At 38.3% G+C, this 18,300-nt stretch overlaps 1 protein-coding gene across 2 annotated transcripts in view; it reads right to left on the bottom strand.

The window, feature by feature from the left end:
* Positions 1 to 2,104: 2,104 nt before the first annotated feature.
* Positions 2,105 to 18,300, bottom strand: part of WBP4 (WW domain binding protein 4) — a 67,423-nt gene continuing 51,227 nt past the window's right edge. For both annotated transcript variants that reach the window (XM_086711328.1, XM_025924312.2), the window contains exon 10: positions 2,105 to 2,467. In XM_086711328.1, coding sequence (XP_086567454.1) covers positions 2,257 to 2,467 — 211 coding nt within the window. In that variant the 3' untranslated portion in view covers positions 2,105 to 2,256. The remainder of the gene's footprint in view (positions 2,468 to 18,300) is intronic.

Genomic DNA, 18,300 nt, shown 5'->3' with positions numbered 1-18,300 from the left:
GTGTTAGCAAAATTTGTGTTGGGACCCTAGTCCTATGCTAGATTTCGCAAAATATTGTGGCAGCTGGGAACTTGTGCATTGGGGCCAAGTGGTGGGTGTTCAAGGTTGGGCATGGGGCAGTGCTGGGTGATTTGCACAGTGGCAGGCAATACCTGGTGGCTAGGCAGGGTGTAAGCATAGCTTTAGCAAAATTTGCACTGAGCCTAGGGACGAGGCCTCCAGGCTTGGAGGGGGAAAGTGCTCTGGAGAACTTGTGGGGATGGTATATTGGTAGTACATTCGGTAGCAAGTGTCTGTGCAGTACCACCTCCTGCAAGTGGCTCTGTTTATGCTGGTGGGTAAGGGAGGAAAACAGTACCTGCCAGCTCCCTCATTTTCCAAATCCCTTAACATGCTCCATATTCGGTAGGAACAGCTCTCCTATTTGTCCCTGGCGTTGTGTAAGCTGCCATTTTTATGTTGCCTCTTCAAGCCAGCTGCTCTGTAAGAGCGGAGACACAGCTATCGCTTGCCCAGTGCAGAGTTGGCTGACTCCAGGATCCAAGTCCCACTGGTTTTACAAACACAGGTTGGTTTTTAAAGCCAACCTTATGGGGATTAGCTTTCCTTGCGTGCGATGGCCTGTATCTCTGCTCTCTCCATACAGGAGAGCTCCCTCTCTCCTGCTGGCAGCCTCCCTCTGCCTAGCTGACCGTCCTGACCTTTGAGAGGTAGCTCCACGTCTATATTTAGCTATGGTTTGTTCTGCCAGTCTTCAGATCATTCTCTGGTTTATTGACCTGGATATGGATGGTATCTAGTTGTAAATGTGGGACAGGGTGAGCTTGGGGTCCTCTTAATCCACCATCTTCCCAAGCTCCTGATGATAAGGTATGTTTTTTGCATATTTTGTATGAGCTACGTGGGGGTAAAATAAAGCAGCATTCCATTTATGGTCTTATTACTTTCTCCAATTAAGGGCAGTCGAACACCAAAATGTACTGCTTAGGTAGATGACAAATGCACTATTGAGAACCTAAAATATTTCTTCATACGCTATGTATTCATGAAATACCTAAATAAGTAGACTGATCAAATATAGTCAAATCTCCAAATACTGTTTCACCAATGCTGTTAACTCTGATCAGTATTAGAAAAAAAAATCCAATCCAGTATTAATAAACTCGTTCATAAAGTTTTTAATAAGCTATCATTTTCTTACATGTACACTACTAGTAAACTTAAAAAGACAAATATTTACTACCAAACGTTAAATACTGTACAATTTATAAAAAATATAATTTTAAGAATTTGGAGTAATAAAGGGAAGAAACCATCTTCAAATGGATAAAATAAGAAAATCCTACTTGTTAAGAAATGTAACCAGAAAAGATATTTCCAATTTGTCTAAGGGAATACTAAAACTTTACTGAAGTCAGAGATCATAGTATTTTTGTTCAAGCCTTTATCTACATAGCTTTAAATAAGCCTGAAAAATTACTTTCTAGTATATATAAGGCTGTTTGAAACAGAGTGCATGACTGAGAGAAGGACTATGCTAGCATGTGAAATCATGAAGAACAGGGATATATCTTATTCATCTTTATATCCTCAGCTCCTAGCATAATGCCTAGCTCAAGGTAAGTAATAATGTTTAAACAATGCTTGCTGCTTTGAACCAAACTGGGGAAATACACATTTCTACCTTTGGTCCAAATTTCATTCCATATTAAGCACTACATTTAAAGTTCCTGAGTTGCAGTCCTGGTTCTTGGCCCTTAGCCTTAAACTGGGTATGGTAGGCCAACACACATAAACATTCTGTATCAGCCTTTTGACAGAGTCCTTAGAACTGAACCATCACAGGCCTGTGAATCTTCTCTTATGTGGTCTGATTCTTATTTCTTGGATAAGTTAGTATCAGTGTGCAGAAGTAATGCATTTTCGGTGCAGGATAAGAATGTGCTTATGAGTAAGAATGGAATAAAGGCCTTGTTTTTCCATGTTTTAAGTAACAGATACATAGCATCTTATATTACAACATAATTAGCATTTTTAGACACTCAATATAATACACTGTATTACAATGAAATGTGGTGGTAGGCTTCCATTTTAGGAGCAAAAATAAGTTTCACATGAAAAAAGATTTATTTTAGATTCACAGAAAATACATTTAGAATAAATCTAAATTTTCAGCATTTAAACAAACACAGAGGAGCTTCAAGATGTATAGTCTCCATGCGGTCTGAAAAGCAGGTACAAAAAGCTCTTTTGCAATTACTGATCATCACCTCGTTGCCTTAAATTTCTAGATTTTCCATTTTCAATTCTTCTCTTTTTAAAGACTGGGGCCACTCCATCTGCCACGATTCCAAGAGAAGTGACTGTTTTTTCTTTAAATACCATTTTAGATTGTCCACCAATATCAGGTTCTGAAGTTGATACACACTCATTTTCAGTGCATGGAAGTTCAAAATCTACCTCCTCACTGAAACAGAAAGTAAGAATAAAACCATTATTTACTAGACTAAGACAAACCTTTACCTAACCTCTGAGTCCACCAAAAGCCCAGGATCATCTTTCTAATGATAGAAGTAAAAGTCATTTCAAAGTAGGAAACTTGAAAAATACTATTTGAATACTTGAAAAATATTATTTAAAATACAGAGTACCTATTTAGGGGGATAAGTGTCTGGAAAATTCTTTTTATTCTATTCTTTTAAATTCTGTTCTTTTATTCCTTCTGCACAAAGCATGTATCATCAAAGGAAATGCTTGTGCTTATACAGAACTAGCAGTACAAGTTGCAAAGGTGGATATGTGACAGTTATTTATGGAAAACTGGTTTTGCCATGAACTGACAAGGGCTCTGGGGGCTTACAGAGCACATGATGAAAACCATGGAATCCCACTGTCCTAGGGTAGGAGACTCTACATGGCTGTTTGCCTAGCACTCCTTTTCTATCTAAGATCTAGCCACCCACATGGTTAGTGAAAGTAATCGGTTGACTAGTCTAGAGATTGGTACCTGACTGACATGAACCTATCACAGTATTCCACCCTCCACACAGTCAACTGGTCCCTGAAAGAGCAACTAAGTCATGCCACACTCATCAGTCCCACCCATGAGCTTTTGAACATGGCCCAGAAAGACCATTATGTTTAACTAACTGTTTAGTGGCTAAGAGTGTAAAACCTGTGGGGAACTATATATCTTCCTATTTAAAGGAATCCTGCAATGGTTGAGAATAAAGGTGGCTTATAGGGAAAAGGAGCAATGAGCAGCAGGGGGAAAGAGAATCCTGCCAATGTTTCAAGACTTGCTCTAGTAACCCCTCAGGCTGAGTGCAATTCCTGCCCTTCTCACAGCCTGGTAGGTAGAACCTTCCTGGGAATCTTTGAACTAACAACCTATTTTTTATTTAAGGTAACTTGAGTTTCTATCACTTGAAACCAAAAGATTAACTGGTTAATATTTGTTATAGATTAATTGACCATATAAACACGGGTTTATGTCTGAGTTCTCTATTTTGTTCCAGTGATCTGTGTGTCTATTTTTGTGCCAATACCATATTGTTTTGATTACTACAGCTTTGTAGTATATCTCGAAATTTGGGGTTGTGATATCTCCGGCTATATTCTTCTTTTTTAAGACTGCTTTGGCTATTTGGGGTCTTTTAGGGTTCCATACAAATTTTATTATTTGTTCTAGTTCTGTGTAAAATGCTGTTGGTATTTTGATAGGGATTATATTGTATCCGTAGATTGCTTTAATAGTATGGACATTTTAACAATATCAATTCTCCTAACCCATGAGCATGGAATATCTTTCCATTTGTTTGTGTTGGCTAAAACTTAATATATGCTATCAGGTCAATTATCTTAAAAGTACATGAAAACAAATTTGCTTCCCTCTCAGAAAGACTCTGTAGAAAGGCCTGTAAAAATAGTTTTACAAAATCTTTTCATGTCCCATCCTATATACACATGAATAAAAACAGGTTTAAAAAAATAGGTGTCTAGGCATTGTAATAAATATTTTTTAAGATTTTAAGTAATCTCTACACCTACTGTGGAGCTCAAACTCACCACCCTGATATCAAGTCACATGTTCTACCAAATGAGCCAGCCAGGCACCACTAATTTTTTTAAAATGTAAAAACAGTTTGGAAATTTGTTAGTCTTACAACAAAACAAAAACAGAGAATATAAGTATAAAAATAAAATTTCAGGCTAGTAATGGCTAGTTCAAAACTAAAACAAAACTTTTCCACATAATATAACAAACACTTGAGAAAGAATCTATCTTAGATCATAATGTGATAAACATTTCCTCAAAATCTGATGAGGGGAGGCAGCAAATAGGGATTCTCACTGGAACTGGTCTTAAATCTGATTTGTTTTGAAAACATGCCTTCCAAAACTTTTCTTTACTGTATTAAAAATATATGTTAGGGGCTCCTGGGTGGCTCAGTTGGTTAAGTGGCTGGCTCTCGGTTTAAGCTCAGGTCATGATCTCATGGTTCATAAGTTTGAGCCCTGCATTGGGCTTTGTACTGACAGTATACAGCTTGCCTGGAATTCTCTCTCTCTCTGCCTCTCTCTCTCAAAAGACCAAATACTTAAAAAAAAAAAAAAATATATATATATATATATATATACACATAATGTATATATTATGTAAAATGTTTTATTATATATTAATATGCTATATGAATATAATTATATATAATTGATTATATACATATAGAATTATTATATACATATATAATAAATGCCATTTTTATTTTTACTACTTCCCTATTTTCTTAGACTGCCAACGATGGTGCTTTTTCTAAGGTTAGTAGCCCCTGCAGTTGATACAGTATTAATTCTTGGCTTTTATTCTTTTATTACATAAGAGGAAACTAAGGTTTAAAGAGGTTAAATAACTTGATCAAACTGTTATGTACGTAGAGCTTGGATTAAAACCCAGGCCTTTCTGACCTAAAATCTGTCTTTTTTTCCCCTAGACCACTCTGCTTCCAGGTGAAACTAAGAAATTCTATTAGCCAAGGAGAGAAACATTTGAGGAATGAAGTGTAGCAGGGTTTGGTCACTGGAAAAATGAATCTGTATCCAAGAAAATTTGATGTGAGATTCATTTATTTCATTGAATCTTGGTGCTTCATATTATATTTTGTTAGAGTGATCAAGCTGTAACAGTCTTCTTTTTTAAGTTTATTTATTTTGAGAAAGAGAGAGCTGGGTAGAGGCAGAGAAGAGGGGAGAGAGAGAGAATCTCAAGCAGGCTCTGCACTGTCAGTGCCGAGCTTGATGCGGGGCTTGAATCCACGAACTGTATATCATGGCCTGAGCCGAAATCAAGTTGGGCACTTAACCTACTGAACCACCCAGGCGCCCCTAGCATTTCTTAAGGGGAATTATGGGAAAGATAAAATAGAGGAGGGTTCCATCTTTGAAATGATGGTTCTACGAAGTTCCTAAGTGGAGGTTAACAGAAGTGGCAGTAAAGTAGGATATATATCCTTATGACAGATTTAAAAGTTTGTATTTGAAAGAAAAGGTAAGAGACTGCAAGTAAATCTATTACAGAGAAATGTCTATTCAAATAACTTTGGAACAGTTACAAAAAATAATTATACAAGCAATTCCACAAAACCATACTCATTTCCAAATTCAAAATGCAAGAACTGTAAAGGTCATAGTATTTGAACACAACATAATAAAGGTGAAAAAATAAACACCCCTGCCACATGCATATTTTAAAATGTGAAAATTAATTAAAGGAAACCTTTTTTTTTTTTTAAAGGAAATCTCATTTAGAATGGAGTCAGGCCAGCAGGGCAAGCTCTCACAACTTCTCACTTCTCAATTCCAGACCTAAGGGGAAGAGAGGGACTTTGCACAAGGATACTATTTTGCTATCCCAACAGGAGGAAGAAAGGCTTTCCTCCTCCCCCAAGCAACAATCCAGCCAATGAGACACTGACACCTCAGCCAGTGAAAACCCACTATACTTCCAGTTCCCAATTTACTCTAATGGACTTTTTTGTTTATAACAGCTTTCTCAACATCCTGTTTTCTTCTTTATTAAAGGGCATTCCTCTCCTTCCTTCTGAATTCTTGCCTATGGTTTTGCCCTATCTTGTTTGTCCTGGACTGCAATTCTCTAGTATTACTGAATAAACCTGTTTTTTTTTTTTTTTTTTGCTGGTAAAATAACTGGCAATCTTACTTATTTTTAAAAGTTTATTTTGAGAGAGTGAGTATGGGGGAGGGGTAGAGAGAACAGGAAAGAGAGAATCCCAATCAGGCTCTGTGTCATCAGCATGAAGCCCCACATGGAGCTCAGACTAATGAACCATGAGATCATGATCTGAGCCAAAATCAAGAGACAGAGGCTTAACCAACTGAGCCACCCAGGTGCCCCTGGCAGTTTTATTTTTAAAGTCAGCATTACTTGATGATCAAAAATGAGATCTAGTGAAGACCTTCAACAACTCTAAGGCTGGTGAGCGAAGAGATGATGGTATCTACAGAGCCAACTGGGTACGCTGTCTTCTCACCACCTACAGAGTTTGAAGTAAGTTTTCTCCTGGATTTTGAGTGCCCTGCTTTGTGTTTAAGCCTCCAGGCTTCATTTGCAATCTGTTTTCAGGCCTTGTGTTTTTGTTTTTTCAATCTCTGAGAGTACTTGTGTGGCCTTCGGTCTGACTCCTTTTAGGACACGAGACTCTTCATGATGAAACCATGCTGGTCTCTGGCTTGACTCCTGCCTGGAACCAGACTGTGCCTACTGAAACTGTTCTAGCTTTTGGTCTGCCTCCTTTTTAGAACCAGACTGTTCCTGTTGGAACTGTGCTGTTTATTTTTTTATTTTTGTAAATGTTTTATTATTTATTTTTTGGGAGAGAGAGAAAACGAACAAGCGGGGGAGGGGAAGAGAGAGGAAGACAGAGAACCCAAAGCAGGTTTAGGTTCTGAGCTGTCAGCACAGAGCCTGATGTGGGGCTCGAACTCACAAACTGCAAGATCATGACCTGAGCCAAAGATGGACGCTTAACTGACAGCCATCCATGCGCCCTGAAACTGTGCTGTTTAGAAATTTCTTTCTGCTCTAGAGAAAAGCCTCTAAGAAATGGGAGAACAGTTATCAAAATGCTTGAGGGTACCCCCCACTTCTCATGTTTCTGGGACTCTGGCTGGTTTCATGTTTAAAATTTAATGTCCTGGAGTGCCTGTGGCTCACTTGAGCATCTTACTCCTGATTTCAGCTCTGGTCATGATCCCAGGGTGGTGGGATCAAGCCCTGCATTGGGCTCTGCACTGAGCATGGAGCCTGCTTAAAATTTTCTCTCTCCTTCTACCCCTCTCCCCAATTCACTCATTCTCTAAAATAAGAACAAAAAAATCCCAAGTTGGGCTCTGTGCTGATAGTACAGAGCATGGGACCCATTTCAAGTTCTGTGTCTCCCTCTTTCTCTCTGTCCCTCCCCCATTCATGCTTGCTCTCTCTCTCAAAACTAAACATAAAAAAAAAAAGGGTCTCTTATTGGGGTGCCTGGGTGGCTCAATCAGTTCAGTGTCTGATTCTTGACTTCAGCTCAGGTTATGATCTTGCGGTTTGTGGGTTAGAGCCCCATGTCGGACTCTGTGCTGGCAGGGAAGAGGCTGCTTGGGATTCTGTTTCCCTCTCTCCTCAAAAAAAAAAAAAAAAAAAAAATCTATCGTCTTCATGCATGTATATTTATAACTAAATGGATCAACTTAGCCAAAAGTAATTTTGAACCTCAATGGCTATTATGGGAAACTTTTAATCTTCACAAACTTGTTTTACTCAAAATTAAATTAGAAAGCTGTGACTTGCAGGGGCGCCTGGGTGGCTCAGTCGATTAGGCGTCAGCTCAGCTCAGGTCGCGATCTCACGTTCCGTGAGTTCGAGCCCCGCGTCGGGCTCTGGGCTGATGGCTCAGAGCCTGGAGCCTGCTGCCGGTTCTGTGTCTCCCTCTCTCTCTGCCCCTCCCCCGTTCATGCTCTGTCTCTGTCTCAAAATAAATAAATGTTAAAAAAAAATTAAAAAAAAAAAAAAGCTGTGACTTGCAGAAAAACAAAAACACAACTGACTGGGATGCCTATTTTATTTTTTATTAAAATTTTTATTACATATAGTATTAGTTTCAGGTGTACAATACAGTGATTCAAGAATTCTGTATGTTAGTGCTCATTGAGATAAGTGGACTCTTAATCCCCTTTACCTGTGTCATGCACCGTCCCTCCTGCCCATCTCCTCTCTGATAACCATCACTTTGCTCTCTAGTTCAGAGTCTGGGGTTTTTTTTGGATTGTCTTTTATTCCTTGTTCATTTGTTTTGTTTCTTAAATTTCACATATGAGTGAAATCATACAGTATGTGTCTTTCTCTGACTTATTTCACTTAGCATTATATCCTGTAGATCTACCCACGATGCTGCAAATGGCAAGATTTCATTTTTTAAATGACTGAATACTATTCCATTGTATGTATACACAACCTCTTCTTTATCCATTCATCTACTACTTGCATTGCTTTCATAGTTTGGTTATTGTAAGAAGTGCTGCAATAAATATAGAGGTGCATATATCTTTTCAAATTAGTGTTTTTGTACTCTTTGGGTAACATCCAGTAGTGAAATCAGCAGATCATATGGTAGTTTTATTTTTAATTTTTTGAGGAATCTCCATACTATATTCTACTGTGGCTGTACCAGTTTGCATTCCCGTTTTTCTCCACATACTCACCAACAGTTATTGTTTGTATTTTAGTTTTTAGCCATACTGACAGATGTGAGAGATTTCTCATTGTGGTTTTGATCTGCAATTCCCTGATAAGTGATATTGAGTATCTTTTCATATGTCTGTTGGCCATCTGTTGGTCTCTTCTGGAGAAAAGTCAGTTCATGTCTTCTGCCCATTTTTTAACTGGAATATTTGTTTTGTTGAGTTGTATACATTCTTTGTATATTTGGATATCCTTTATCATATATGTAATTTGCAAATATCTTCTCCCATTCAGCAGGCTTTCATGTTTCTTCGTTGTTTACTTTGCAGTACAGAAGCTTTTATTTTGGTGTAGTTTATTTTTTGTTTCAATTGCCTCCGTAGACCTATCTAGAAATTGTTACAGCTAATGTCAGGGAAATTACTGTCTGTGCTCTCTTCTAGGATTTTTGTTACAGCTAACGTCAGGGAAATTACTGTCTGTGCTCTCTTCTAGGATTTTTATGGTTTCATGTCTCACATTTAGGTCTTTAATCTATTTTGAATTTATTTCTGTGTATGGTGTAAGAAAGTGGTCCAGTTTCATTCTTTTGCATGTAGCTATCCAGTTCTTCCAACACCATTTATTGAAGAGACTTTTTTCCATTGTATATTCACTCCTCCTTTGTCAAAGATTAATTGACCATATAATTGTGGGTTCATTTCTGGGTTTCTATAACGTTCTATTGATATATGTGTCTATATTTGTGACAATTCCATACTGTTTTGATTACTACAGGTGTGTGGTACATCTTGAAATTTGGGGTTGTGATACCTCCAGTTTTGTTGTTTTTTCAAGACTGCTTTGGCTATTGGGGTCTTTGTAGTTCCATACAAAGTTTAGTATTTATTTTAGTTCTGTTGGCATTGTATCTACAGATTTTTTTTTGTTGTATAGACATCTTAACAATATTTGTAATGTCTATTTGTGTGTGTCCTCTTCAATTTCTTTTATCAGCGTTTCATAGGCTTTTTTTTTTTTCCAGTGTTTCATAGCTTTTGGGAGTTTAGTTCTTTTACTTTTTGGTTAAGTTTACTGTTAGGTTTCTACTATTTTTTGGTGTAACACTAAAAGGGGTTTTTCCCCTTAACTTCTTTCTGCTACCTCATTATGTGTATAGAAATGTAACAGATTTCTGAAAAACATTTTTTTTCAACATTTATTTATTTATCTATCTATTTATTTATTTATTTATTTTGGGACAGAGAGAGACAGAGCATGAATGGGGGAGGGGCAGAGAGAGAGGGAGACACAGAATCGGAAACAGGCTCCAGGCTCTGAGCCATCAGCCCAGAGCCTGACGCGGGGCTCGAACTCACGGACCGTGAGATCGTGACCTGGCTGAAGTCGGACGCTTGACTGCGCCACCCAGGCGCCCCTGAAAAACATTTTTTAAGTAGGTTCCACACCCAACATGGGGCTTGAAGTCACGACCCTGAGATCAAGAATTGCATGCTCCACTGACTGAGCCAGCTAGGTGCCCCGTATTTCTATATATTGATTTTGTATCCTGTGACCTTAATGAATTCACTTACCAGTTCTAGTAGTTTTTTGGTGGAACTTTAGTGTTTTCTACATATAGTATCATGTTATCTGCAAACAGTGAACATTTTACTTCTTCCTTTCCAATTTTAATACTTTTTGTTTTTGTCTAATTGTTGTGTCCAGGACTTTCAACAATATGTTGAATATAAGTGGTGAGTGGGCACATCCTTGTCATTCTCCTGATCTTAAGGGAAAAGCTCAGGTTTTCACCACTGAGTATGATGTTCACTGTGGGGTTTCCATATATGGCCTTTATTATGTTGAACTATGTTCCCTCTAAACCTACTTTGTTGAGGGTTATCATGAATAAATGTTGTACCTTGTCAAATGCTTTTTCTGCATCTGTGCAGATGATAACATGCTTTTTATCATTCCCCTTATTGATGTGATGTGTCATGCTGATTAATTTGGGAATACTAAACTACCCTTTCATCCTCAGAATAAATCCCACTAGACTGTGAATGATTTTTAAAATGTATTGTTGGACTCAGTTTACTAATATTTTGTTGAGGACTTCTGCATTTATATTCGTCAGAGACATTGGACTATCATTCTTTTTTCTGCAGTGTTTTAATCTGGTTTTGGTATAAGGGTAATCCTGGCCTCATAGTATGAATATGCAACCTTGCCTTCCTCTTCTGATTTTTGGAATAGTTTGAGAAGACTAGGTATTAATTCTTTAAATGTTTGGTAGAATTCACATGTGAAGCCATCTCATCTTGGACTTTTGTTTATGGGAGGTATTTCGATTACTGATTCAATTTCATTCCTGGTAATTGGTCTGTCCAAATTTTCTATTTCTTCCTGACAGTTTGGGAGGTTATATATATGTTTCTAGAGATTTGTGTGTTTCTTCTAGGTTGTCCAATTTGCTGGCATATAATTTTTTGTAATATTCACTTATAATCCTTTGTATTTCTGTGATGTTGGTTATTCTCTTTCACTGCTGATTTTGAGTCTTTTTTTTTTTGGTGAGTAAGTATGGTAAAAGGTTTATTTTGTTGATCTTTTCAAACAATGAGCTCCTGGTGTCACTGACCTGTTCTACTGTATTTTAAGTTACTATTTCTGCTCTAACCCTTAAAACTTCTTCCGTCTACTGGTTTGGATTTTGTTCTTCTTTTTCTAGCTCCTATGGGTATGAGGTTGTTTATCTGAGATATTTCTTGCTTCTTGAGGTAGGTCTGTATTGCTATAAACCTCCCTCTTAGAACAGCTTTTGCTGCATCTCAAAGATTTTGGATGATTGTATTTTCATTTTATTTCTATGTTATTTTTTATTTCCTCTTTAATTTCTTGACTGACCAATTCATTGTTTAGTAGCATGTTATTAAATCTCCATGTATTTGTGCTCTTGCCAGGTTTTTTCTTGTGGCTTTTAGTTTCAAAGCACTGTGTTCAGAACAGATGCATGGTATGACTTCAATCTTTTCTGTGAGACACTTGTTTTGTGGCATAATATTTATTCTGGGGAATGGTGTATGTACACTTGAAAAAAATGTGTATTCAGCTGTTTTAGGATGGAATGTTCTGAATACATGTGTCAAATCCACCTGGTGCAATGTGTTATTCAGAGCCAGATTCCTTGTTGATTTTCTGTTTGGATGATCTGTTGATGTACGTGGGGTGTTAAAGTGCTCTACTTTTGGGGTACCTAGGTAGCTCAGTCAGTTAAGCGTCTGACTTCAGCTCATTATCTCATTGTTTCTCATTGAATCTCTCATCACAGGGTTCAAGCCCTGTGTTGGGCTCTGTGCTGACAGCTCAGAGCCTGCTTCAGATTCTGTGTCTCCCTCTCTCTGTCCCTCCTGTTCACACTCTGTCTCTCAAAAATAAATAAACGTTAAAAAAAATTTAAAGTACACTACTATTAATGTATTACCTTCAATTACTTTTTTTATTAACAGTTTTATGTATTGGGGTGCTCCTATTTTGGGTGCATAAATATTTACAACTATTATATGTTCTTGTTGGACTGTCCCCTTTAGTATTATATAGTGTCCTTCTTTGTCTCCTGTTACAGTCTTTATTTTAAAGCCTATTTTGTCTGATACATGTATTGCCACCTGGGCTTTCTTTTGACATCCATTTGCATGATAAACATTTCTCTATCCCTTCACTTTGATTCTGGTGTCTTTAGGTCTGAAATGAGTCTCTTGTAGGCAGCATATAGATGGGTCTTGCTTTTTTATCCATTCTATCACTCTATGTCTTTTGACTGAAGTTAGTTCATTTGCATTCAAAGTAATTATTGATAGGTATGTGTTTATTACCATTTTGTTACTTGTTTTATGGTTGTTTTTGTACTTCTCTGTTCCTTTCTTCTCTTTTTTTCTCATGATTAGCTGGCCTAAGTGATATACTTGGATTCCTTTCTCTTTAGTCCTTGCATATCTATTACTGGTTTTTGAGTCATGGTTACCATTATATATATATACATGGATGTATATATAATGGTAATTTGTGTATGTGTATATACATGTATGGGTGTGTATATATCTTCTGCATGTAACATTCTATATTAAGTTGATGGTCACTTAAATTTGAACCTATTCTTTACCCTTCTCTCTCCCATGCCCATATTTTAGGTATATGGTTCATAATTTATGTTTATTTTGTGAATTTATTTACATAATTTATTTTGTGAATCCCTTGACTGAATTTTAAATATACTTATTTATACTGCTTTTGTGTTTCCTACTTAGTCCTACTTATGGTTTATCCATGCAGAGTCCCCTTTCACATTTCTTGTAGGGCTATTTAGTGGTCATGAATTCCTTTATCTTGTGTTTGTCCGGCAAACTCTGTATCTCTGGGATGCCTATTTTAAATTGTACCTTGAGGGTTCCATATGTTTTCAGGATACTAAGTTTGCCTTTTTGCAAGATGCTATTTACAAATCAACTGAGGCAAACAAACAACTGAAGCCATCAGAACAAAAGCCATCAAAATGGCTTCTGAGGCCGTTTTCTCCCTCCCTCCATCTGCACCCATCTTATGCTCAGGACCCACCTCTGGCAACACTTTTGTCTGTTCTTTCTGCTGAACTTGCCTTTTAATCTCTCTGCTTCGTCCTCTCCTGAACCTATTAAAACCTGCTTCTTTAAAGTTAAGTTTTCCGAGGAACTAAATAAACTTCAAGTTCCTTGTTCCCTGGACTAAGGCTGAATTGTAAGCCATAGTTAAAAAGTTCCCTAAAGTGACTGAGGACCCCAATAAGTTTGCTGAAGAATTCAACAGTTACTCAAATTTACCACTTTGGTTTCTCAGATTTATACCAATTATTCCATGTGCTTGTTGGTGAGAACCAGGCCAAACACTGGATGGAACCAGCCAGAGGAGAATATCCTGAAGGGTATTTAGAAAAACAAACATCTAACTTGTGGTAAGATGCTAGAAAACTTGTTGGAAATCACCAAGCAATTACAGTCGCTCTTCCTAAGCCTGTTGACTGAAACAAAACTCAGATTAGCACACAAAAGCTTGATGAACTTGTTCATGACTATTACAATTGACTCCACACTGTCTTTAAAGAAAATTTTGATCTTTCTTTAGATGTTAAATCCACTCAGGTAGCATTTGACTTTATGTTTATTAATGTTCTAAAGTGGGAATTTCTCCTTTAATTAAAAGGACCAGGAGAGGGGCCAACATGGTGGAGAAGTAGGGGGATCCAAAGTTCCCTTGTCTCTCAAACAAAGCAGTGTTGAAGCCAAAGGACTTTGAACTCCAAGAGTCTGGGAGGCAAAGAGACAGGGTTGCTTCCAGGGACCCACTGGGACAACCTGACGGGCCACAGGTACATGATGGTGAACGGGGAGAGATAAAAAGAATGGAGGGGAGGGATCCCCTTCTGTGGAGAGACAAGGGGAAGAGAAAGAAAGCCTGGGGAAGCATAGGACTGTATCTTGACAACAGAAAAACCTCAGACCAGGACGGAGAAAGATCCAAACTCTGAGGGGCTTTCTCCGGACTGGGGCCAGCTGCCCAGATCATGCACCTGGGGAGGGGGGGAGCCAGCTCCGGGGTGCAGTCTGCAGTAGGAGAAAGCAATCCCCTCCCTGTAGTGCTGTGGGACAGGACAAACCCCGCCTGCTTCCATCAGCCAGAGACAATGTATTGGGCAGCATGGAGCGGTGCTTCTCCAGTACAGAGTGAGAGTTTGAATCCCAGCCAAGTGCCAGGGCATGGGAGTTGGCAGAGCAAGACAAACTTCTTTGTGTGGCCAGCGGCACAGTGAGTATGGCTAGAACAGAGTGGTTTGGGACATCTGGTCCATGGAGGAGAGACTGGGGTGTCGCTATTTTTCTCCTCACCACCACCACCAAGGTGGGGCCTCAGGGATCGGACCCTGGGGCCCACAGTGGAGGCGTGACCCACCTACACCAAACCATGCCCCTCCGTGCCTGATAATGCCTATCTACTGGAGCGGTATAGACCCAGATGGCCCCTCCTCCAGACCTGTGCTGCTGCGTTGCCTGGTTTAATTCTCCGACAATTCTTATTATATAGATACATTCTTCCTTCTATTTCTCCTTCTTCTCTCTTCCCTCCTCTAGTCTGGTTACTCTGGTTGTTGAGTTGTTTAAGCAGACATATTTAATCCACTGTCTTCCATACTCTACACCTCCTTTATTTTCCTTTCTCTCTCTCTAGAATAAGCCATATTGTCTGTCTGTCTGGACAACTTTATCTTTTCTTTTTCCCCCACCTCCTTCTTTATTTTCCTCTCTCTCTCTCTGGATTAAGACATACAGTTTCTCTGCCTGGTCAATTTTTATTTTTTCTTTTGCCCCGCTCCTGTCATTTCTTTGTATGTACTCTTTCATCAGCACTGCCTCCATGCTGTTCTTTACTTGTAGTTGGTGTTTCTGGTTTTTTTTTTTTTTTTGTTAGTGTCTTTACATGTTTTCTGTCTGCTTTTTGTTTGTTTGTGTTCCTTTCCAGGGCTACTTCAAGGAACAAATCAGAGCACACCTGGTGGAGGGTCCAAAACATCACTACGAATAGGGAGGTAAAGTAACCAAAGTCACAACAACAGAGAGAAAGTCACACTCTCTAAAAAACACCTCCTGAAGGGCCAGGCCCTGGAAAGTATATGACCCCTCTTTAATATAGTAATGCTCGTAGGTGCAGGGCACATAACAAGCTTTTAAAACACATAAGGGACAGAAAACTAGGCAAAATGATGAAATAGAAGAATTCTCCTCAAAAGAAATTCCAGGAAGAAATGACAACTAAAGAATTGCTCAAAACAGATATAAACAACATACCTTAACAAGAATTTAGAAAAGAGGTGGTCACAAGGAGGACTGAAGAGGCAGAGGAGAGAATAGGTGAAACAGAAGATAAACTAATGGAAAATGATGAAGCTGAGAAATAGATAGATAAAAAAATTCTGGATCACAAGGGGAGAATTAGAGAAGTAAGTGATTCAATGAAACGGAACAATATCCATATCATAGGAGTTCCAGAAGAAGAGAGAGAGAAAGGGGCCAAAGGTATACTTGAACAAATCATAGCTAAGAACTTCCCCAATCTGGGGAAGGAGAAAGACATTGAAATCCAGGAGGCACAGAGAACTCCCTTTAGACATAACCTGAATCGATCTTCTGCATGATATATCATAGTGAAACTGGAAAAATACAAAGATAAAGAGAGAATTCTGAAAGCAGCCGTGGATAAGCGGGCCTCAACAAACAAGGGTAGACACATAAGGGTAGTAGCAGACCTATCTACTGCAACTTGGCAGGCCAGAAAGGAGTAGCAGGAAATTTTCTATGTGATGAACAGGAAAAATATGCAGCTAAGAATCCTTTATCCAGCAAGTGTGTCATTCAAAATAGAAGAAGAGATAAAAGTTTTCCCAAACAAAAACTGAAGGAATTCATCACCACTAAACCAGCCCTACAAGAGATCCTAAGGGGGACTCTGTGAGTGAAATGTTGCTAGGACCACAAAGGACCAGAGACATCACCACAAGCATGAAACCTACGAATAACACAATGACTCTAAACCCATATCTTTCAATAGTAACACTGAATGTAAATGGACTAAATGCTCTAATCAAAAGACACAGGGTATCAGAATGGATAAAAAAAACAAGACCCATCTATTTGCTCTCTACAAAAGACCCATTTTAGACTTGAGAACACCTTCATATTCAAAGTGAGGGGATGCAGAACCATTTATCATGCTACTGAAGTCAAAGCTGGAGTAGTCATACTTACATCAGACAAACTAGATTTTAAACTAAAGGCTGTAACAAGAAATGAAGGAGGGCATTATATAATAGTTACGGGGTCTATCCATCAAGAGGAGCTAACCATTATAAATGTCTATGCACTGAATTTGGGAGAACCCAAATATATAAAACAATCACAAACATAAGCAATCTTATTGGTAAGAATGTGGTAATTGCAGAGGACTTTAATACTCCACTTACAACACATCATCTAGACACGCCATCTAGACAGAAAATCAGTAAACAAAGGCCCTGAATGATACATTGGACCAGATGGACTTGACAGATATGTTTAGGACTCTGCATCCCAAAGCAACAGAATATACTTTCTTCTGGAGTGCACATGGAACATTCTCCAAGAAAGATCAGAAACTGGGTCACAAAACAGCCCTCAATAAATATAAAAGAATTGAGATCATACCATGCACACTTTCAGATCACAATGCTATGAAACTTGAAATCAACCACAGGAAAGAGTCTGGAAAACCTCTAAAAGCATGGAGGTTAAAGAACATCCTACTAAAGAATGAATGGGTCAACCAGGCCATTAGAGAAGAAATTAAAAAAATATATGGAAACAAATGAAAATGAAAACACAACAGTTCAAACCCTTTGGGATTTGACAGTCCTAAGAGGACAGCAAAAGCAGCAGAGACAGTCGTAAGAGGAAAATACATTGCAATCCAGGCCTAACTCAATACACAAGAAAAATCCCATATACAAAATCTAACAGCACAGCTAAAGGAACTAGAAGCAGAACAGTAAAGACACCCTAAACCCAGAAGAAGAAGAGAAATAATAAAGATCAGAGCAGAAATAAACAATATAGAATTAAAAAAAAAAAAAACCCAAAACAAAACCGTAGAGCAGATCAATAAAAGCAAGAGTTGGTTTTTTTTTTTTTTTTAATTTTTTTTTTCAACATTTATTTATTTTTGGGACAGAGAGAGACAGAGCATGAACAGGGGAGGGGCAGAGAGAGAGAGAGGGAGACACAGAATCGGAAACAGTCTCCAGGCTCTGAGCCATCAGCCCAGAGCCCGACGCGGGGCTCGAACTCACGGACCGCGAGATCGTGACCTGGCTGAAGTCGGACGCTTAACTGACTGCACCACCCAGGCGCCCCATGGTTTTTTTAAAAAATAAACAAAATTGATAAATCTCTAGCCAGGCTTCTCAAAAAGAAAAGAGAGAGGACCCAAATAGATAAAATCATGAATGAAAATGGAATTATTACAACCAATCCCTTAGAAATACAAGCAATTATCAGGGAATATGGAAAATTATATGCCAACAAACTGGACAACCTGGAAGAAATGGATAAATTCTTAAACACCCATACACTTTCCAAACTCAAATGGGAAGAAATAGAAAATTTGAACAGACCCATAACTAGTGAAGAAATTGAATCAGTTATCAAAAATCTCCCAACAAATAAGAGTCCAGGACCAGATCACTTCCCTGGGGAACTCTACCAGACATTTAAAGCAGAGATAATACCTATCCTTCTCAAGCTGTTCCAAAAAATAGAAAGGGAAGGAAAACTTCCAGACTCATTTTATGAAGCCAGCATTACCTTGATTCCCAAACCAGACAGAGATCCCACAAAAAAGGAGAACTACAGGCCAATATCCCTGATGAACATGGATGCAGAAATTCTCAAGATAATAGAAAATCGAATTCAACAGCCTATAAAAAAAATTATTTACCATGATCAAGTGGGATTCATTCC

Source organism: Puma concolor, chromosome A1 (assembly GCF_028749965.1).
Source record: "Puma concolor isolate L17-30 chromosome A1, mPumCon1.1.hap2, whole genome shotgun sequence".
Taxonomy (NCBI): domain Eukaryota; kingdom Metazoa; phylum Chordata; class Mammalia; order Carnivora; family Felidae; genus Puma; species Puma concolor.
The sequence above is the reverse complement of the archived record's forward strand: the minus strand, read 5'-3'. Positions and strand labels throughout refer to the sequence as shown.